This window comes from Myotis myotis, unplaced genomic scaffold (genome assembly GCF_014108235.1).
Source record: "Myotis myotis isolate mMyoMyo1 unplaced genomic scaffold, mMyoMyo1.p scaffold_m19_p_18, whole genome shotgun sequence".
Lineage (NCBI taxonomy): Eukaryota > Metazoa > Chordata > Mammalia > Chiroptera > Vespertilionidae > Myotis > Myotis myotis.
The window spans coordinates 23,115,900-23,139,979 of NW_023416322.1; the positions used below are offsets into that span (position 1 = coordinate 23,115,900).

General features: G+C 42.1%; 1 protein-coding gene across 1 annotated transcript in view; it reads right to left on the reverse strand.

Annotated features, from left to right (window-relative positions):
- PAPPA2 (pappalysin 2) overlaps positions 1-24,080 on the reverse strand; it is a 241,901-nt gene that overhangs the window by 132,653 nt on the left and 85,168 nt on the right. Inside the window, exons 3-4 of the mRNA XM_036344757.1 lie at positions 20,210-20,355; positions 1,460-1,753 (exon numbers count right to left, since the gene is read on the reverse strand). Coding sequence (XP_036200650.1) covers positions 1,460-1,753; positions 20,210-20,355 — 440 coding nt within the window. The remainder of the gene's footprint in view (positions 1-1,459; positions 1,754-20,209; positions 20,356-24,080) is intronic.

Below are 24,080 nucleotides of genomic sequence, written 5' to 3' on the forward strand. Positions count from 1 at the left end.
GAGCTGGCAAAATCTCCCATGTGTGTGTTGTTGTTTTTTCCAGCAATAGAAAGGGAGTTATCTTAGTTTCAGGGCCTTTTTAAATAAGAGTACACAAGTCAAACACTCACCCCTGCTGCTTCTTTTAACAAAAAATATTTTTATTGCTTTTTGGAGAGAAAGGTGGAGGGAGAGAGAGAAACATTAATGTGAGAGCACAACATCGATCAGCTGTCTCCTGCACACCCCCACCTGGGGATCAAGCCAACAAGCAGGGCATGTGCCCTAACTGGGAATCAAATAAGCAACCCTTTGGTGCACAGGATGATGCCCAACCAACATAGCCACACTGGCCAGGGCTGCACCCTGCTTCTTAGATGTTTCCTCTGCCCACTTGAAAAGCGGGACTTAAACAGCTCTGCCCTCTGCAGCCCACTGTCCAGTTGCTCTGCCCTGGTAAGGACCACTGTGACCTTGTTGGGGAAAGAAGGGAGGCTGGTTCTTATGAATGTGATGCACCAGAATTATACACTGAAATGAGACTTGGATAAAAGTTTATTGATCGGCAACAGACAGGACCAGCTCACCACCCCTTCTTCCCTCCAAAGGCATAGCAAGGTTCTATGGTTGATTTACTTTTATTTTTTGGATAGTTCTAGAACTTATCACCAAACAAGTCCATGGAACTTACAGAAAAATTACCTCCTTCCTTCAATATTGGAATATGTCATTAAATCAAACCTGTCCTTAATTTTAGTAATAAATGATAAATTTGAGTCCATTATGAGGAATAATACTATGACTAGTATTATTTTTGGCCAGAAATGAGGAAGGTGTCAAGGGACAAGGAAGAAGCATAATCCAGGATAACAAGACCAGGCAATACATTTTGTTCCCAAGCCCAGGAAAGTATTTTTTAAATGAAATGGCACCATTTGGGGGAGGGAGGTAATCAGTACTTGACTAGTGTTGGAAGAAAAGAATCTGATACTTTAAAATAACATAAAATGAAAAGATATCCTGAGCTTAAAATTAATGAAGGCCATTTTCTTGACCAACTTCAAAAATAGTACAAAGAACCACCTTAACCCAGAAACCTTCTCCCCATCACTATTAGATTCTTTCAAAGTAAATGCCTAAGAACATGGATAAGGACAGGAATATTCAGGTTGTAGAAATCAAAGGCAGCTCAAGAAAGCTTATGGTTTAGGCCCTTTTTCCAAATGTCCCATGTAGAAGTGTGTTTTTCTTTTCATCTCCAGTGACAGAAAATCTAGTCAATGAGATCCCTACATATCTCAAAATTTCTTTAAGTTCTTCAAAGACATGAAGAAAAGAGTATCCCATGATAAATATACTTCAATGCTCAGGCATAAATGACTGCCTGAAAATCCTCTCCACCTCCTGCATGTCCACCCTCCCAGCCCCCATACTCCCCACATCATCTTCATTAAAAACAAGCACATTGAGACTGTGATACCTGTGTAGCTCATATAGTTGCTGAACGGAGCCCCCAGAAAGTGGGTAAAGCCGCAGGTGTCGTTGGTAGGCTCCGGGTCCTGGCACAGCTTACTCTTGGGAGTGGGCGCAGTGTCGGCACAGAGATCTCCTGTGTCCATGGAGGGCACTGTCTCCCTGCAGGGGTCATCGCAGGATTCTCTTTCACTGACCCCTTTGAAGACATGGTAGAGTCCCAGGACATGCCCCACCTCATGGACCATGATGTTGGTATGACCAGGCATCCCGTAATAGGCCGGGTTGAGAACAACGCCACCTGTAGTAGAAGGTTTGGAAAACATCTCTGAGCATGTAAGGAATGGCAGCCCTCTAATATTTAGTTATGTCTTCTCATAAATTAGCAAGTGTTCAATGTCAGCTTCTAAGGCAGGGGTAGGGAACCTTTTCCTGCCAAGGGCCATTAAGATATTTATAACATCATTTGCGGGCCATACAAAATTATCAACTTAAAAATTAGCCTTCGTAACACTCTTAATGCACAATCCCCAAACAGGAGAATATAGATTTAACAAGACAGCACTTAAATTCTAATGAAAAAACTTAAGTCTTTTAACACACTTACTGATAATATTTTTTATTCCAGAGAGATGGGTCTTCTTCCCCAAATCATCTGCATTCAATACATAGTAATGAGCTTGGCTACCATATGTGTGTTAGAATGTTGCATATGCTAATTTAGGAGGCAGTGCTGTGTGCAACAGTACACATTAAGGAAAATCCTGAGGTCCTGTGCTTCTTATAGTAATTCTGCCCATGAGTCTGAGTTTAGGTAGCCACAATGGACTGGAACTTAAAGAAATGGAATGCAATCCTGACATTAACTCGCTATAGGACCATGGCTCTGCCCTTGGACCTTCTCTTGTCTCTCCATCTACAGAATGAGGGGCTAGCAGGGCTCATCCCTAGGCTCCCTTCCTGTTCTCACCCGGGGTCGTTAAGAGCTAACATGCAGGACTGCGTGTGACCATCATAAATTCCATGTGAAGAAATGTGTGCTATCATGAACTGTCACCACCTCGGCCTTGTAATTTGTGTTCCAAGACTTCCATGTCCCTGGAGCTGGTGGTGAAGGGAAAGAGCTGGGAAGGAGCAGCACAGACATTCTGCTCTCAGATCTGCCCTGGGTTTTCCCAGGAGCCAGATTCACTGCCTAGTAATCCTCATGGCCTTCTTTCTACCAGGTTGTCCCCTCCTTCCTCTCTCCTATGGGATCAGGTCGAAACCGGCTCTCTGACATCCCTCGAGGGGTCCCAGATTGCAAGAGGGCGCAGGCCAGGCTGAAGGACCCCACCTGTGCATGAGATCGGGGCTAGGGAGGGACACGGGAGGTTGGCCAGCTGGGGATGGACCATGGGAGGGCTCCAGGACATGTCCGGCCCTTCTCGCTCAGTCCCAGTGGGCCAGACCTCAGCAGCAAGCTAACCTACCAATTGGAGCATCTGCCCCCTGGTGGTCAGTGCATGTCATAGCGAGCAGTTGAGCAGCCTTAGCATATCATTAGCATATTACCCTTCGATTGGTTGAACGGATGAACGGACACTTAGCATATCAGGCTTTTATTATATAGGATTAGAGGAGTGGGTCCTAGTCATACACACACACACACACACACACACACGCATTTCATGCCAAAGTCTACTGGAAGCATAAAGGCTTGCTGTCCAAAATCTAAAGACAAATGTGAGCACTTCTTTTCATGAGGAAGGAACAAGACATGGTAAATAATAAATAAAAACTGAGTCCGCCAAATGGTCGGACCAGGGAGGGTCTGAGGACCTGAGAATCCCACCTTTCAGGGGCCTGTGCACTCCTTTCCCAGGAACTTCATAGGAATAATGAAATGACAGTACAATTGCCACTTTCCAGGACTATTTTATATTAATATTCAAACCAATCAGCATCACCTCTGATGCTGCTATACTTTCTTCCATTTTCATTGCCAGCAACAGTCAGGCACTGAGGGCTACTGGAGGGTCCTTACGCCGCCATTTGGAAGCCTCTCTCGCATGGGATAGTCTTTGGAGAGTGTCCAGGGCTCCTCTGGCTGTGGACATGCGCTGGAAATGTACTGACCCTTACCTTTGGGAATATTCCTTGAAAGCTCTCAAGCCTATTTCCTGATCTGTTCAATGGTAATAACAAGAGTTTCACTCTCAAAAGGTTATTATGAAGATTGAAGGAGTAATGTGGACAAAGAAGTAGTTTGCTTATTTTCTAGTACAAAGTAACTCATGGTGTGTACTGGACCATTTGTCAGTATTACTATAATTATATAATGCAGCTGGCCACACATGCTCATTTGCCCCACCCTTATTGGCTTCTTCCTGACCACCTTCATTCATCAAGATAGCTAGAGTGTGACCACAAACAGGCAGACGTTCCAGATATTTTCCTTCCCACTTCTCTAGATATATATATGCCTAGGTGACCATTTGACCATTCGGCCAGTAACTATGACGCACACTGACCACCAGGGGGAAGATGCTCAATGTACAAGCATGGAAACATGGAACAGACTAATGTATCTCAGAGGGATGTAGGGGTAGAGGGGAGGGTGGGAAGAGATTATCCAAAGATCTTATATGCCTACTAGAGGCCGGGTGCACAGATTCGTGCACCAGTGGGGTCCCTCAGCCTGGCCTGCAGGGACTGAGCCGAAACCCACAGTCTGACATCCCCTGAGGGGGGTCCTGGATTGTGAGAGGGCACAGGTCAGGCCGAGGGACCCCACTGGTGCACAAATCCATGCACCAGGCCTCTAGTATTCAGTATTTGAATATTCCTATATTCAAAACCACTCTTCATTTTTGTTTCTCCTCATCTTGGAAGATTAAAACATAGATGAGAGATAAAATATGGTGTTAACATGGAGGACATGATCCCCTCCTTTGTAATGGAATCCCTTCCTTTGTGCTCTCTGCTCCAACCTGCTACGTTAAAATAGAAAGTAGAAAGACATGCCAAAATATAGGTTCAACCATACCTTGGCCCCTCAATCTTCACTCTGAGACACTGTCAGACTCTCTCTGCCTTTGTTCACCTCCCCAACACCTGTAAGCAAGGCTGTTTATGGACAAGACCAAAAGTACCTAAGAAGGGAAAACTAAGAAGCAATAGTATAAATAGAAGAGTTACAATTTGGAAATACTAGTATTTCACCTCAATCGTTCCTTGTTCCCCCTCACCCTGTTACTCTACTGCCAGTTCTGGAAGCCAGATTCTCCTCATTCATCCACTGCCTCACTAAGAAATACAGAACAGAGTGAAATGCAAGGAAAGGAGTTCTTTTCTGGCTGTGATGATTCCAAAGTCTATGCCATTTGGGCCATGAGAGGCCTCCATGGTTTAGCCAGCATGGTGGATGAATGGAGGATATAGTGAGCTTTGCCTCACGTTAGCAATGTCACCACTACATCTCAACCTAGAAAAGATTCTCCTAATCTGGAGGAAAATAAAAGAAATAAAAAGAAAATAATGGGAATGTATGGATGATGGTGAGTCCAGATTAAGTAGAACCTTCCAAGGCTCTGGTAAAAAGATAAAGATTCAAAATAGTGCATGTGGCCTGACGGTGGGGGATCTTACCTCCTTCTAGTGATGGATTCCTGGGTGCATGGTCTCAGTCTAGAGAAGAATGGCTGACCAGTGTATCTTAGGGGGAAGGGTGACAGAGAGACCCCCAGAGACTCCCTGAAGGTGGGACCCTGATGGAAACAAGGGTCATCTCAGGTGCCAGCCTCACCTGATGACATAACATAAAATGGCCTTGGCATCTGTAAGCCATCTACACATTAGATACAGCCCCAGGCAAAACAAACTCAACTACTAGTAAGAGTAAATCTCTATCACTCAAAAACATAGGGATTCAAAATAGAAATTAAGTTCAATTATAGAAGAATAATTAAGAATTTCATTTCTTGCATATCAGAATATATACACTGGGACTTGAACAGTGCCACTGACTGTACATAGAACATAATATGGATAGGCTTCCTCAATTTAGCAACTGGTGGCCATGTGTGACACAGCTGTTGCTTAATGGACTGCCAGTGGAGCATGCTTCCTTAGAAGACCTTTCAGCCTTGATTATCAGGGAGAAGCTAACAAAGTAAGACAGGGTTGCTGTGTGGTAATGGGAAGAAAAGAGAGGGAAGTTGCTGATTAAAAGATGAAATCTAAGTAGCAGACAGTCAAGCTCCCAAAGTGATGCTGTATTAGCAGCTTCCAACTGGCTTTTCCCAGCTTCATCCCAAGACAGACAGAGCTGCATGTGGTGAAGAAAATGATTCCCAAAGCCACTTCCATTAAAAACAAACTCTAACTCTAACTCTCTCTCTCAGGCAGTTTGAGAAAAGGACACAAATGGAAATGACTTTAAAACAGTTCTGTAAAACTTTTAGGGCTGAATATTATATGCCCATAAAACATGGAGGTTGAGGGCTGGTCTGCAGGTGCCTACATAATTACTTCCAGTTACTAGCTAAAAACACTCCTTAAAATACACTTTTCACCACGAATGGACAAAGATATCAAAGTGTGGCTGGGGGTCCAAGGAAGAAGCAAAGAACTGTAGAAGTGGACTGATACACAAGGGAGAGAAAGAAATGGAGAAAGTTTTTTAAAAAATCATGAGAGCTAGAAAACGCAGCACATTTTTAACAGAACCAGACCAGAAACCATTCATCTCCAAATCTTGAATTGGCTTCTTAGTTTTATAGCCTGCGGTCTCATTAGAAGGAAGTCCTTATTCTGGGCAAGACTAAACCAAGACAGGAATGTGTAGAGGATAAAGATTTTGCAATTTGGTGTTATTTTTTTTTTCTTCTTTATACCCTTTTAGCCATTCCTACCCACAACTGTCAAGCCCTTCAGGCTCTCCAGCTACTCCCACCTCATAGGAGAAAAGTAATCTGATTTTAAAAACTGAAGATGTTATTATTGAGGCATTGAAGATTTATGATGTAATTCTTTCCTTGCTCCTGAATGAGGGAAGTGCTTCAGACACACACACACACACACACCACTGTATGCCAGAATTTCAGGCACTACAGAATATGCATTAAAATATTTTCTATAATTCATTTATTAACTTAGCATTCACTGAGCATCTATTCTATGTCAGGCACTATTCTGGGCACCAAGTAATCAATGATTACTAGTTTGAAAGAAAAGATAAAGGTTATCTACACTAATAAAAGAGAAACATGCAAATTAACCATCCCTCCACGATGCCCACAAGCCACGCCCACCAGCCAATGAGCGAGTATGCAAATTAACCTAACAAAGATGGCGGGTTAATTTGCATACACAGGCAACAGGCAGCCAGGGGTAGGGCAGGTACTTCCCCCACATTGCCATGGCAACAATGGGGAAGTTCCGGCCCCGCAGGCACTTGAGCGCACACAGGTGCCAAGGAGCCGGGGGCGGGGTGGCACATGCAGAAGCCAGGGGTGGGGCCTGGAGTGCGTGTGCAGGTGCCGGCGGAGGTTCTCTCTCTGCGGCCGCTTGCACACGTGCCTGCGCCAAAAGGCCTGAGTCCCTGGGACAGGCATCCTCAGGAGCCAGGCCACCCTGAGCCTGTAGGCCCGTGCCTAGGCCTGGAGCGGCCGGGGTCCCAGAACTTGACAGAGGGTGTACATCAGGCTGAGGGGACTCCCCCGCTACCCCTGTGCATGAATTTTGTGCACCGGGCCCCCAGTTGATATATAAATAATCACACATAAAGATGCTTATTTATTTCACCTACTTATAAATGCATAAACCTACCTTTGGGACACCCCAATTTCAGGGCATGAAATTCATATCCTAGGGTAATTTTGTCCAAAATTTTCACTATCCAAGAGTGCTCACCCAAGTTCGAAACCCAAGTGCACCTGGGATAAACCCACTTACTGAATGCTGTCTTCTGACAATAAAATAATCTACAACAGCAGCCAGTGGGTGATTCCAAGACCAAACCAAGTAGCCTGTCTTGTTCATGTCAGGTAGCCTATCTCATTACTAATCCTACAATTCCTCCTATTTACATGGTGATCTCCAGTGTACATACCTCATTTATTCCTCATCTCCAGAAAGAATCCCTCTGCTTAGGCACCATAAAGAGACCCATGGATAGGGGACAGTATCTCCTTTGTGTGGCCCAACCACTTAATGGTGGTACACCAGCTCTTCCCTCTTTACCTCCTGTACACTCTTCCACCTCCTCCTCTGCTCTCTGCATCTGCACTCGCTGAAACAACCTGGCAGAGACTACCAAAGACTTTCCACTTGTCAAGTCTCTGGCTGCCTCAGCCCCTGAGACCTCACCCACACTATGCATGAATGTGGCACAATTGATGTAACACCCTAATCTCAATGGCAACCTCTTGGTTAGGAAGAAGTCAAGGCTTGTCCTGGGAGACCCCCTCCAAATTTCTGGGTGATGAAAAGGTATCCCACCCCTGAGCTCATCTCTGCTACTTCCACCTTGCCTGCCCCCCTACTCCGCAGTTGCTTTGCCTTCCCCAGAGAGCTGTCCCTCCAGCATCACCCCAAGATGGCTGCTCTCCTTGGTCCCCTGGGCCCAGTGACATTCATAGACCCTGCCCAACAGCCACCCATCCCCACAAACTGCCACCCATCACTCACTCTTCACTGGCTGGTAAGGAGACTCCCTTTGCTTCTTTTTTTTTTTTTTAATATATTTTATTGATTTTTTACAGAGAGGAAGGGAGAGAGATAGAGAGTTAGAAACATCGATGAGAGAGAAACATTGATCAGCTGCCTCCTGCACATCTCCTACTGGGGATATGCCCACAACCCAGGTACATGCCCTTGACTGGAATCGAACCTGGGACCTTTCAGTCCGCAGGCTGACGCTCTATCCACTGAGCCAAACCGGTTTCGGCTCCCTTTGCTTCTTAGCAGCTGCTCTACCATTGTAAGCAGTTGGACCCCTAAGCACACTTTTTTTCTCTTTGTAAAGGAGCCAACATCTCTCCAGGGCAAATTCTCCAGGTTGGAAAGGAAGTGAGATGGGAGGGACAGCTCTCTGGGAAGGCAAAGCAACTGCTGAGAAGGGGGCGGGAAAGGTGGAAGTAGCAGAGATGAGCTCAGGGATGGGATACCTTTTCATCACCCAGTAATTTGGAGGGGGTCTCCCAGGACAAGCCTCGACTTCTTCCTAACCAAAGTCTCCAGGTTGGAAAGGAAGTGAGCAAACCCAGGAAGATCAACCACAGACACACAATGTTTGAAACGTTCTACACTGCCACCGTTATTGCTGCTGCTACTAATGAAGCTAGCATTTCTGAGGCTGTGCTATGTGCCAGGTACTGTTCCTCATGCTTATTACCCCCATTTTATGTATAAGGATACTAAGGCCCAGAGAGGCAACTTGCTCAAGAGCCAATTAGTTCCTATTTATGTGAAACCATATTCCACTCTATAATTCAAAGATTTTTTCCCCCCTACAAGGTCACATTATCTGAACTCATTTGTAGATCCTGTATGTTTAAACCCCCTTTACGAGACAGGTTTAAGTTCCCTCCCACATGTCTCTTGGGTTCCATGCACACTGGGCATGTTGCTTGTGATCTTACCTGGATGTTGGAATGTTCTTGGGCAGGACAGACATTTTCTAGAACAATTAAGGAAGATGGTTGGCCCAGGATACACCTGAGTGTCTAACTCCCATGCCAGAGAGTGACCGAGTCTCTTGTCTAACCTGGCCAGCATGCCCTGGTGCTGAGTTCATCTCTGCGGCTCTGGTATTTGTGGGCCACAGGGTACTTTCTCAGACCTCTCTCTCCTTTGGTGGCTGGTATACCCCTAAGTCCTGCTCCTCCTCCTTCTTCTGTTTACGTCCCTTCAGATGACCCCAAACTCAACATATCCAAAACTAAACCAGCTCCCCATTCACTCCTCCTTTTCCTATATTTTCCGCCTTGGCACTACCAACCACTCAGTCAAAAATAATTCTTCTCCCTCCCTCCAAAAACAAAGTTTCTCAGTACTTAGAGCTACAAATTTTTAAAAAGCAATATAACTAATGCTGAATCTTATCTTGTTACAACAATTGCTATTAATCAACCACAGACACAAGAACTAATATGGGGGAAAAAAACACCTCATTAAGATATGCATTTCCCATTTTGTTTACTAGTCATCAATTAACACTTCAAAATGTTGATTTTATCAATTTTGGACAAGTAACCGGTTCCAAAACCAACTCAATTGAAGAGAAATTTTCAACAATTTAGAACTTATCAGTATTGATGTGAATATCTTATTTGTGTTGTTGTACCACAGTTTTGTTAGATGCTACCATTGAGGAAAAAGGGTAAAGGATTGGTGAAATCTATTTGTATTATTCCTACAACTACATGCAAATATACCACTGTATCAACATTTAAAAGTTTAGTTAAAAAAAGTATTAATTCAAAAAACTATTGTATTCAAAATATGTTTTTAGCAGAGCAATGGGTGACCAACTGAGACTTTAAAAAAATAAGCATGTATATGCACCATTAATATTAAGTTCTATAGGAGAAATGAAGTAGAAACACAAATTCAAAGAGAAAAACAATCAGTGAATAGCTCCCCAATGTTAAAGAAGTGCATGGCCACAAATTTTTTTAAATAAATGATAGTGATTATCCAATTGTTACATTACTGAGGATACATTTAGAAGAGTAAACTTAAAATTTATTTTTAAAACATCAAAAATTTATAATAGTATAGAAGAATTTATATTATTTTCTTCTATTGAAACATATGATTAAATGTTTAGATGTCACTCTTAGACTGTGTAAAGGGTACAGAGCTTTTCCAAAGTCTTTTAGGGGGTCCAAGAGAGCAAAAATAAATGTGAACAGCACTGTTCTAGCCAATACATTCCACCTCTAAGTATGCCCAGGTTTTTAACAGCCCAAACCTTGGCACCTATGAGCCTACTCAGTGTGGAATGCCCTCTCATTGTCTACCAAGCAAGGCTCTTTCAATTCTCCTCTCCAGCCTCAGCCCCTCTGGAAACTCATCCCAGGTGCTATGGGCATAACATAGCACTTTCTCTATGGTTCCTGCCTGACCTCATGTGCGGTATCATCACACTGCACCCTAAGTATTTGTTTACATGTCTGTCTCCCAGTTAACCTGTGCAAACCTTTAGGGTGAATTCCTTTACTGTCCTATCTCTGGTATTACCATGAAACAGATTCAATAGGTTCTGGATGAATGGACAAATGAGTGAATGAATTATCATCATGCGCCTGGGATTAATAGTTTATAAATGATTTACCACTTAAATTAGTTTTCTGCCTTTAAAGATATATTTTCAATATAAGTGTTGAGCACTAAGGCTAAAGATACTCAAACCAATAAATATTAGGGGATCTCATACATTCATTTACTTATAAAAATTCTGCCCTGAGTTACTAACTGGATTAAAAGTACAAAATTACACTAAAAGGCAGAAATGGCATTAATGGCAAAGGAGGACCATAAATCACCTTGGTCTTTAGGATAGTCACTGAAGCCACTGGTGGTCAGAAATAGGGTTCAATTTTCAAACTTTCGGCTACAGGATTTATCTGCTAGGTCACTCAGCTGACCCTCAAAATGCAGGAGTCTTGATAAGAACTCAGAGCGATTCTGAAAAATGGCGACCAGCAGGAAGGTAGGGAGGGAGAGAGTGTGAGAGCGCAAGGAAGTGATAGAGGAGTATGTGGACGTGTGTGGTGTGTGTGTATGAGCTAGGGACAGTTACATTCTGCAGGTCTTCTAAGGAGCTGCTAAACCGGGCAGTCTTAGGGGGCGGAGTCCCACTCCCTGCGCAGACACTCCTGTGCGGCCAGCACAGGCATGGCAACCACGCCATCTTGGGAAACAGAGCTGCTTGAGACTAGAATCCTGGCCTCAGCACCACCCAGTCTGATCTCAGACGCATACCAGGACCCTGTAGCCACTGGGGACAGAGACCTGTGACCACAGCTACAGACCTGCGGACACCAAAAGTTCAGAAATCCCCGCGGCAGATCCGTGAGTAACAGAGCCCATCCCCCCTTCCCACAGGCTCACAGGCAGCACCAGAGTAACTAACTGATAGACCCACCCCTTGCCTGGGCCTCAGCGCTCCAGGAACTTTAGCCTGGAAGTGCGCGAGCACCTTGGAACTGATCCCGCGCGTAGGGCCAGGCTCAGGAGTCCTGGGCTGGGAGCAATCGCCCGAACACCGGGATCTGGTCCTGCTCACATTGCCTGTTCCAGGAGCCCTGGGCTGGGAGCAATTGCAGGAACACCAGGAATTTTTCCCGTGTAGCAAAGGCCCAGGGACCCCAATTCTCTGGGCAGGAGGCAGCACCAAGCACCAGTGACTTCACTGTGTTTCTTATCACCTGTGCCTGAGATCCTGATTCCCTGTGCATTCACACTAAGAGCCAGTGACTCCAATTCCTGGTGCAAGGGCACACAGGGACCCTGATTCTCAAGGCAAGGTCGCACGAAGCAACAGAGACTCTGACACTGGATTCTTGGGTAACTCTGACTCCTGGCGCATGCTAGAGGGCTCTGGTTTTCAACACGCTTCAGGGGGGTCTCTGTTTCAGCACAGTGCAGGCAGGGTCCCTGATTCTAAGGGCGCGTACGAGGCCACATTGAGCGCTGACAACACTGACTCTGAGCGAGCCTGGTTCCCACCAACCCACAACAACCACACATCTTGGTGTCAGAGCTCTTCAGTGACACTAGGGTGGTGGGAGGCTCCCACTGCACACAGCCCAGGCCCACGTAACTCGATGTTTGAATCATCGGGAGATAATCAGAATGAAGAGACGACACAACACCCAGAGGAAAGACAATGAGGAATCGCCAAGAAAGGAAATTAATGAAGTTGAAGCATGCAACATGACAGAAAAAGAATTTAGAATAATGGTTGTACAATTCATTCACCGATGGATGAGAAAATCAACAACCTATGCAAGAATCAGGAAGAAATGAAAAGTGATATAGCTACAATCAAAAACACCATGGAAAGTTTCAACAGCAGACTAGAAGAAGCAGAGGACCGAATTAGTGAGTTAGAAGATAAGACAGAGAAACAAGCTCAATCTGAAGAGCAACTGGAGAAAAAAAATTAAAAAGCATGAGGAGAGCCTAAGGGAGCTTCGGGACAACATGAAACGAAGTAACATACACATAATAGGGCTGCAAGAAGGACAAGAAGAGCAGCAAGGATTAGAAAATCTATTTGAAGAAATAATGTCAGAAAACTTCCCAGATATGGGGAAGAAAAAAGTTACACAAGTACAGAGAGTCCCAGGCAAGATGAACCCCAAAAGTCCCACACCAAGACACGTCATATTAACGATGGCAAATGTACAAGACAAAGAGAGAATCTTAAAGGCTTCAAGAGAGAAACAGAGAGTTACCTACAAAGGATCCCCCATCAGATTATCAAATGATTTCTCAACAGAAACACATCAGGCCAGAAAAGAATGGACAGAAATCTACAAAGTGATGCAAAGCAAAGGACTGAATCCAAGAATACTCTATCCAGTAAGGCTATCATTCAAAATTGAAAGGGAAATAAGAAGCTTCACAGACAAAAAAAGGCTAAGGGAGTTTATCACCACCAAGCCAGCAATGCAAGAAATGCTAACGGGACTGGTGTAAAAAGAAAAACTAAAAAGCCCAGAAAGAAAACAGCCACAAAAATATAGAAATGGCTGCAAACAAGTACCTTTCAATAATAACTTTAAACGTAAATGGACTAAATGGTCCAATCAAAGGACATCGAGTGGCTGAATGGATAAAAAAACATGACCCATATATTTGCTGTCTACAAGAGACCCACCTCATTAGAAGGGACTCACACAGACTGAAAGTGAAGGGATGGAAAAATATCTTTCAGGCAAATGGAAATGAAAAAAAAGCTGGGGTAGCAATACTTATATCGGACAAAATAGACCTCAAAGTGAAGGCCATAACAAGAGATAAGGAAGGCCACTTCATAATACAAAAGGGATCAATACAACAAGAGGATATAACCCTGATAAACATATATGCACCCAATGCAGGAGCACCCACATACATAAGAAAACTCCTGGAAGATATCAGGGGAGAGATCGACAACAATACAATCATAGTAGGGGACTTTAATAAACCACTGATATCACTGGATAAATCCGCTAGACAAAAACTCAGCAAAGAAACAGCAATCCTAAATGACTCACTAGATCAGATGGACTTAATCGACATCTTCAGAACACTTCACCCCAAAGCCACAAAATACACGTTCTTCTCAAGTGCTCATGGGACATCTTCAAAAATAGACCACATATTGGGTCACAAAGTCTCCCCAAATTCAAGAAGATTGAAATCATACCAAGCATCTTCTCAGACCACAAGGGCATAATATTAGAAATAAACTACAATAAAAACAACTCAAAATACTCAAACACTTGGAAGCTGAATAGCATGTTATTAAATACTGATTGGGTTACCAAAGAGATCAAAGAAGAAATTGAAAACATCCTGGAAACTAATGACAATGAAAACACAACAATCCAAAACCTATGGGACACAATGAAAGCAGTCCTGAGAAGGAAGTTTATAGCTCTACAGATCTATCTCAACAAACAAGAAAAAATGGTAGTAAATCATCTAAATCTACATCTCAAAGAATTAGAAAGAGAGCAACAAGAAAAGCCCAGAGTGAGCAGAGGAAGGAGATAATAAAGATTAGAGCAGAAATAAATGACATAGAGACCAAAAAAACAATACAGAAAATCAATGAAAATAAGAGCTGGTTCTTTGAAAGGATAAACAAGATTGACAAACCTCTAGCCAGGCTCACCAAGAAACAAAGAGAGAGGACCCAAATAAACAAAATCAGAAATGATAGAGGCGAAATAACAACTGACCCCACAGAAATACAAACGATTGTTAAAAAATACTATGCACAACTCTACTCCAACAAACTAGACAACCTGGAAGAAATGGACATATTCCTAGAAAAATACAACATTCCAAAACTTAATCAGGAAGAATCTAAAAATCTCAATAGGCCAATAACTATGGAAGAAATTGAAGCAGTCATCAAAAAGCTTCCAGCAAACAAAAGCCCAGGACCAGACAGCTTCACAGGGGAGTTTTACCAAACATTCAAGGAAGAACTAAAACCTATCCTCCTCAGACTACTACAAAAAATCCAAGAGGAAGGAACACTTCCACGCTCATTCTATGAAGCCAGCATCACCCTAATACCAAAACCAGGTAAAGACAACACAATGAAAGAGAATTACAGGCCAATATCCCTCATGAACGTAGATGCCAAAATCCTCAAAAAATCTTAGCAACTAAGATCCAGCAGTACATCAGAAAGATCATACACCATGACCAAGTAGGATTTATCCCAGGGATGCAAGGATGGTACAATATCCGCAAATCAATAAATGTGATACATCACATAAACAAACTGAAAGAAAAAAACCACATAGTCATATCAATTGATGCAGAAAAAGCGTTTGACAAAATTCAACACCCATTTTTGATAAAAACTCTCAGCAAGGTGGGAATAGAAGGATCATATCTCAACATAATAAAAGCCATATATGACAAACCCACAGCCAACATCATACTCAATGGACAAAAACTAACACCGTTTCCCCTAAGAACAGGAACAAGACAGGGATGCCCACTCTCACCACGCCTGTTCGACATAGTACTGGAAGTATTAGCCATTGCAATTAGACAAGAAGAAGAAATAAAAGGCATCCAAATTGGAAAAGAAGAAGTAAAACTGTCCTTATTTGCAGATGACATGAGATTATACTTAAAAAACCCTAAAGACTCCATCAAAAAACTATTAGACTTAATAAAAAAATTCGGCAATGTAGCAGGATACAAAATTAACACCAAGAAATCTATGGCATTTCTATACACCAATAGTGAACTTGCAGAAAGAGAGACTAAAAAAGCAATCCCATTTACCATCGCACCAAAAAAATTAAGCTACCTAGGAATAAACTTAACTAAAGAGGTAAAAGACCTCTACTCAGAAAACTACAGGACGTTGAAAAAAGAGATAGAGGAAGACATAAAGAGATGGAAGAAAATACCATGTTCTTGGATTGGTACAATCAACATCATTAAAATGTCCATACTGCCCAAAGCAATCTATAAATTCAACGCACTTCCCATTAAAATACCAACGGCATATTTCACAGACCTAGAACGAACTCTCCAAAAATTCATCTGGACCCCGAATAGCTGCAGTGATCCTGAGAAAGAACAAAGTAGGTGGGATCTCAATACTGGATATCAAGCTGTATTACAAAGCCACTGTTCTCAAAACTGCCTGGTACTGGCACAAGAACAGACATATAGATCAATGGAATAGAATAGAGAGCCCAGAAATCAGCCCCAACCAATATGCTCAATTAATATTTGACAAAGGAGGCAAGAACATACTATGGAGTCAAGATAGTCTCTTCAATAAATGGTGCTGGGAAAACTGGACAGATACATGCAAGAAAATGAAACTAGACCACCAGCTTACACCATACACAAAAATAAACTCAAAGTGGATAAAGGACTTAAATATACGACGGGAAACCATAAAAATACTAGAAGAATCCAAAGGCAACAAAATCTCAGGCATATGCCCTAGCAATTTCTTCACCAATACAGATCCTAGGGCATTGGAAACTAAAGAGAAAATAAATGTGACTACATCAAAATAAAAAGTTTCTGCACTGCAAAAGAAACCATCAACAAAACAACAAGAAAGCCCACTACATGGGAGAACATATTTGCCAATGCTATCACTGATAAGGGTTTAACCTCCAACATTTACAGGGAACTCATACAACTCAACAAAAGGAAGATAAACAATCCAATCAAAAAATGGGCAAAGGACCTAAATAGACACCTTTTAAAAGAGGACATTCAGAAAGCCGAGAGACATATGAAAACATGCTCAAAGTCGCTAATCATCCGAGAAATGCAAATCAAAACAACAATGAGGTACCATCTCACACCTGTCAGAATGGCTATCATCAACAATTCAACAATGACAAGTGCTGGAGAGGATGTGGAGAAAAAGGAACACTTGTGCACTGCTGGTGGGAATGCAGACTGGTGCAGCCACTATGGAAGACAGTATGGAGTTTCCTCAAAAAACTAAAAATGGAACTCCCATTTGACCCTGTGATCCCACTTCTAGGAATATATCCCAAGAAACCAGAAACACCAATCAGAAAGGATATATGCACCCCTATGATCATAGCAGCACAATTCACCATAGCTAAGATCTGGAAACAGCCTAAATGCCCATCAGTAGATGGATGGATTAGAAAACTGTGGTACATCTACAGGATGGAATACTACGCTGCTGTAAAAAAGAAGGAACTCATACCATTTGCAATGGCATGGATGGAACTGGAGAGCATTATGCTAAGAGAAATAAGCCAGTCAATGAAGGAAAAATACCACATGATCTCACTCATTCATGGATAATAGAGACCATAATAAACTTTTGAACAATAATAGATACAGAGGCAGAGCTGCCTCGAACAGACTATCAAACTACAGCAGGAAGGCCGGGGGGGGGGGGGGGGGCAGGAGCGGGGGGTAAGAGATCAACCGAAGGACTTGTATGCATGCATATAAGCATAACCAATGGACATAAGACACCGGGGGTTAGGGGAGGCCAGGGGATTGTCAAGGGCAAGGAAAAAAAAAAGGAGACATATGTAATACTCTTTGTAATACTTTAAGCAATAAAAATAAATTTTAAAAAAATGCAGGAGTCTTATGTGTTGACACAAACACGTAATCTCAAGTCTTGAAAAGACTATTAAGAAAATCCTAGCCCTGCTGGTGTGGCTCAGTGGTTAAGCATCAACCTATGAACTGGAAGGTCAAGGTTCGATTCCTAGTCAGGACATATCCCTGGGCTGTGGGCTCCATCCCCACAGGGGGGGCATGTAGGAGGCAGCTGATCAATGATTCTCATCATTAATGTTTTTATCTTTCTCTCTCCCTCTCCCTTCCTCTCTGAAATCAATAAAAATATGTGGTTTTTTTTAAAAAAGAAACTCCTAAATGTCTTCCCCTATCATGTTATGCTGCTGCCTGTATTGTTCTACACCTGGTTTAGGTCAAAAGAATTCCTTTGTTCAATCACAGTGATGATTGAACAAGAAGAAATAAGTATGAACAGGAGCCATTTCACATCGAAGCAGACCTCTCAGCTGCTCAGGCCACTTCTGAAGATGACATTACATATCATGCTATAGGGGGAAATGGCTGTAGAAATGTTTAAGAGCAAAACATAAGTATCCCCAGCTTCTTTTGCAATTCATGATGAGTCAATAATTCATGAGATAATTCTGGAAACCATTTAAATTTAATACCTTCCCTCATTTATTCATTCATCCCTTCATTCACTAAGCATTCACGGAGCACCTGTTATATGCCAAGTACTCTGCTTCTGCATAGAGGTCACAGACCTTATGCAGATTTCACAAGCTCTTACATGCACACGTGAGTGTGTGTGTGTGTGTGTGTGTGTGTGTGTGTGTGTGTGTATCTCTACACAATTTTATCACAGGGATACCTTTGTATAACCACCACCACCAAAATCAAGGTACTGAATCCTGGCCTGGTAACTCAATTGTTTGGAGTATCATCACATACACCAAAAGGTTGTAGGTTTGATTCCTGGTCAGGGCATATACCTAGGTTGTGGGTTCAATCCCTGGTCAGGACACATATGGGAGGCAACCGATTGATGTTTCTCTCTCACATCAATGTTTCTCTCTCTTCTCTCTCTCCCTTCCACCCACCCCCACCCTCTCTCCCTCTCCATGACTCTCTAAACAAATCTATGGATGATGACTTAAAAAAAAAGATACTGAACTGTTCCATCACCATTAAGATCACCCACCTGCTATCCTTTTGTCACACCCACACGCATACCCCGCCCCCCATCTCTACCCCATTCCTAACCCCTGGAAAGCACTAACTTGTTCTCTGTCTCTATAATACTGTTACTGACAGAAAATTTTGAAAATACTATGTAGATGGAATCACACAGCAGGTAACCTTGGGGATTTTTTCCCACTCAGCATAATACCCTTGAGAGTAATCTGAGTCATTCCACGCATGAGTCCTTTGTTCCTTCTTGTTGCTGAATAGGATTCCATTGTACTAAAGATGGACTACAGTTGGTGTAAACAGTTAGCACTGAACGCACTTTTGTCATTTCCAGTTTGAAGCTATTACAAATAAAGCTGCTAGGACAACTGATATAAAAGCTTTTGACTTGGTATAAGTTTACATTTCTCTACAATCAGTGTCCATGAGTCTACTGGCTGGAGCATAGGGTAGATGTTTGTTTAGTTTTATAAGAAACTGCCAAAGCATTCTGCAGAGTGGCTGTGCCATTTTACATTTCACCAGCAATGTAGGAGAGATCCAGTGTCCCTGCATCCTCACCAGCATCTAATAGTGTCATTATTTTGAAAATGATTAAAGTATAGTTGGCATACAATATTTGTTAGTTTCAGGTGTCAGATACAGTAATTTAACATTTACATACCTCATGATGCTATCACCACGATAAGTCTAGTAGCTACCTGTCAGTGTGCAAATGTATTCCAGTAGTATCAACTCTATTCCCTGAGCTGTACCTTACATCCCCCCGTATTTTTTATTTTGGCCACGTTAATAAGTGTGTAGTTACATCTCATGTGGTTTCAATTTGAATCTCCCTAATGGCTAATGATATTGAACATCTGTTCATGTGTTTATTTCCCATCTGTATTTCCTCTCTGGTAAAATGTTTGTTCATGTCTTGCCCGTTTTCTAACTGGAATGTCTGTTTTACTATTGAGCTTTGAGAGTTCTTTACATATTCTAGATACAAATCTTTTGTGAGATGTATGATGTGCAAATATTTCTTCCAAGTCTGATTTTTTTTGTTTGTCTAAACAGAATCAGAAAAAAATTTTTAAATTTTGATGGAGTACAATTTATCAGTTATTATTTATATGGACTATGCTTTTGGTGTTATTTATAAGTTCACTCTTTCTTGTAGTCCTGCCCTGACGATTTTCTCCTATGTTTCCTTTTAAAGTTCTATAGTTTTATTTTTTACATTTAAATATTTAAATATCTGATCTATTTTGAGTTAATTTCTGTACAAGGTGTGAAATTCATATTAAGATTCCTTTTCTTCTGCCTGTGGATGTCCAATTGCTTCAATACCATTTGTGGAAAACACATATTGCTTATTAATGTCTGAAGTATATGTAAGAATATTACCTCCTTTATTCCTCATAGTGGTAATACATTCCTTCTCTCTTATTTATTTTTTTTCTTGATCAGGGTTGGGTTCTTTTTTTCTTTCTTTCCAAGGGTTTATCAATCCTTTTCTCCTCCCTCCCCCAAAAAAACTTTTGGTTCTGTTAATTTTATTCTAATGAATGTTTACTTTCTATTTTATTTTTTTCTACTTTTGTTACTTCCTCTGGTTTTCATTCATTGGGTTTAATTGTTATGCCTCCAAGACATAAAATCAATCTCAATCCATGTCATCACCTTATTTACATCTAGATTATAGAGTTGGTCTAGAACATCCTGAGTATTTCCCTCTGTTTGCTCTAATACCTCTTACCTGACCGAAGTGAAACATTTTGACAAATTCATGTTTGGTCTCCACTTCACTTACCCAGGTGACTGATGGCTTCCTTATCCCAAGGCCAGGTGGCAGCACCTGCAAGGTCTTCCCTCACAGAGCTGGCAAAGTAGACATTGAGGAAGTGTGTGCTGTTGAGCTGCAGCGCCTCCTTCAGTTCCTTCACACTCATGTAGGCCCTGCAGAACATGAGAGAGAGTCAGAGTCACACCAAGAGGTCAGCACTCAGAGAAGAACACAGCCACACCTACTCAGACTCAGACACTCCCAGCCAGTGCCACTTTTAGAAGGGCAGGGAGGCAGAGACCAGGCTGCCATGAAGACATTTGGGATATTTATTCTAAGATCAATAATACCCCACCTTGTTAACACTCAGTATTTGATGTCATATTCAAGTCCCCACTCTATACCCAAATGATTTCTTCAAGATAAATCCAATGAGATTTATCCTAGTTCTTTGCCCTGAGATTTATCCCAGGCCATGGTAAAGGCCATCTAACTTTCAGTCCCAGCTTCTTTGCATCACACTGCATGATCATTATTATGATCAGAAGACCAACTGAACCTGTATCTCAGTATATGCTTGTTCCCAGAAATTACATTTTTATCCTTTTTAAAAAATATTTTTTTATTGATTTCAGAGAGGAAGGGAGAGGGAGAGAGAGACAGAAACATCAATGAGGAGAGAGAATCATTGATCGGCTGCCCCCCTGACACCTCACACTGGGGATCAAGCCGGCAACCCAGGCATATGCCCTGACCGGGAATCAAACCATGACCTCCTGATTCATAGGTGGATGCTGAGTCACACCGGCCAGGTTGCGACCAGGCATTACTTTTTTAAAGGGAAATAGTGGCTAGGAAAGAAAGTGAAAGAGGAAAAAAAAAAAAGAAAAAGATGAGTGATAGATACGAAGGGTGTCATAAAGCTACTGCAAAAAATATTAATTATATTTTTTTTCTCTTTCTAGCCCCTTAATCATAGAAATTCTACTCCTACTATACTACCTTCTGATACCAAGTATCTTTATTGATGGTCTTAAAAGCACTAGGCAATATTATGTTTACACTTACAGAATCAACAGTCTATTAAAAACACATGCCCCATGGCCCATTAAAAAAGAAAAGGAAATAAGCATTTGATCTTTTTGTAAGTTCATATATAGTCAAAGACCTTCACATTCCTGGCATCAGTGAAACTTAACACTTTACCACGAGCAAACAGAGCCTGCTGTTCTCACTGAAGAGCTATTCTAAGAAGGAACAAGGAAACCAGAGTTCAGTGGCCCCTAGGACTCACTGGATGCTTCCCATAGTGGCTGGCCATGGTCTGCACTCCAAAAAGGGGAATGTTCTCATCACAGCTTCAACTGAACAGACAGTTCCCTCAACCTAAGTTGGATCAAGCTCCACTGTTGCTATTCTGGTAATCTCCCAACCCAGAAGCTCGTGTTAGGACGGCATGACCTTTCTTCTCTTACTTGCTCTATCTCCCAGCCACACTATTGATGCCATCTACTTATTGATACCTTATGTAGGATATACTAGCAAGGAGTACCCAAGAAATAGAGATCACAAAGATCAGATTTTTTTAAAGAGAAGGGTGTGTAGATATGTAGAGCTAAGACCATTGGCCGTAGTATAAGAGCTTTTCTTTCTTTAAATTTTACTGATTAATTGGAGAGAGAGACAGAGAGACAGAGAGACAGAGAGACAGAGAGAGAGAGAGAGAGAGAGAGAGAGAGAGAGAGAGAGAGAGAGAGGTATCTAGATATCCATTAGGTGATTCCTGTATGTGTCCTGACCAGAGGGGCTCAAACCCACAACTTTGGGGTATTGGGATGATGCCAGGGCCCAAAGATTGTTTTAGTTTTCTTTGGAACAGAACCAAAAAGAGAAATAAAACATAAAAACAAAAATGATTTTGCTTTAGAATTAGAGGTTCTTGCAAGAAACGGGACTTGAAAAATACTTTCTTATTGAGTTATAATATCTTGGAAAAATAGTTCTCAGCGCCAAGAAATCATCCAGTTCCATGAGGTGATGCCAGATGTGATCAGAGGGATATTCCTTCTACTGCCGTCCTGGAGACACGGTGTTTTTTGAACTGTTGCCTGGTTTTCCTTGAACATTAGTCACATCCTTGTTCCCTTCCTCCACTATTAAAAATAATTACAATTTCCTGTCTTGATAAATTGATGGTTTGGAGCTGTGATGACATCAAATAATTCTTCGACATGGAGATGCCTCAATAGGCCAAGAGACAGGAGTAGAGAGGGGGCAGATGGGAGATGAGACAAGAGAAGAGAAAAGAAGAGAAATAGAAAAAGAAAGGAAAAAGAAAAGAAGAGCAGGAAGAACCAGAGATAGCCTATATGCAGTGCAGGGGACCATGGAATAAAAGTCATACCCTTCCCTGTCTCTATCCAGAACTCCCATTAACATTAGGAGTTGGTAACCTGACAATTCTCTCTCTTTCCCCCTCCCTCACTTTCCCAAATCGCCTGTCCCTGGTATGGTTTACTTGGGCTATATGTGTGTTTCTGGCTTCTTTGTCTGCCATTTACCAGTCTTGGCCACCGACTTTCTGTCCTCCCACAACCCAGCAGCAGCTCCACTCATTTCCCTTGAGCATCCTCCAACAGGCCTCTTCCTCCATCACCAACCTCATTAACTGGTTCTACTCATCGCCCTCTTCTCCTTGCCCATCCCTCTCTCCAACCATAAAGTATCCTTCCAGATGAGAGTGGTTATGTCATGCTGGTGGCAAACTGGGTGTGGTTGCTCCAACTCCTGCACTCCATAGAAATATAGATAGAAGTCGGCAAGTCCAAGAGAGAGAATATATTTCAAAACATAGTTTAAACAGTCATTAATTGGATAGAAAAATGTCTTATTTTGCTGGAAACAAGGATTTGTGTCCAGATGATTCTAGAAACCAAAGAAAGTAAAAATACAGATACCAGTGTATCTGCTTTGTGTGTAGAATGTTTGCCTATTACAGCATGGGTACGCCATTTTAGGACTTACATCAAAGCCAATGAGGACAAACAGCTTAGCTTGACACTAATGTGGCCAGAATCTGGCTCAGACCTAGGATGGGGAAAGTGAATATGATCCATAAATTCAGAGCTTAACATTTTGCTTTCAAAATTATTTATTAAGAGATAGACTTGCTATCCGAATGAACTTAATATTTATTCCATGGAAGGTAAAATAACATACATAAATGTTATAAAAAGCATAAGAGTCACAAAGCGACCATGTGAAACGAGAGATGAACTGCACGAATCTGCTTAATTCCTGCCAGGATCTCCCCTTCCTCATCCTCTCCACACACGATACTGAAATACTCTCTGCACCCTTTTCCCTGAGGACTCAGACCAACCAAAGTGAAGCTGCATCTTTATTTTTGTAAAAATTGCCTCAGAACAAGTTCCCCTTGAAGCTGACATCCCAAGTGGCTGTGCACACTGCTGCAGTCTCTTACCTCCGACATGCCCCTGATAGATGCACACTTGCCTCACCAATATTATGACTGTGGTCCACTGGCTTGGGATGAAACCTTTCCCAGTGTCCAGTCCACCCTATTTTGTTGTCCCCCAGAATTGGTGCATTCATTTTAATTTCTGCCTTGCTCCCTGATCGCTGACCCTAGCCACAGCACCATATCTAAGTGCACAAAATGAACTCCAATTCTGGCTTTGTTTCTGACCAAGTAAAATAAAAGGTTAGAAAAGGTGCCTCTTTGTGCTCTAGTTTAATATTCAGTTGATTAACTCTTTTATAGACTGAAAGAAATAATCTGATAATAAAGCTAGAAAGAGGAAAAAAGATATTAAGCTTCTGAAAGAAGTTGAACCATTTAACCAGTATTAAAAGCTGGCATGTGAAAAACAAGACA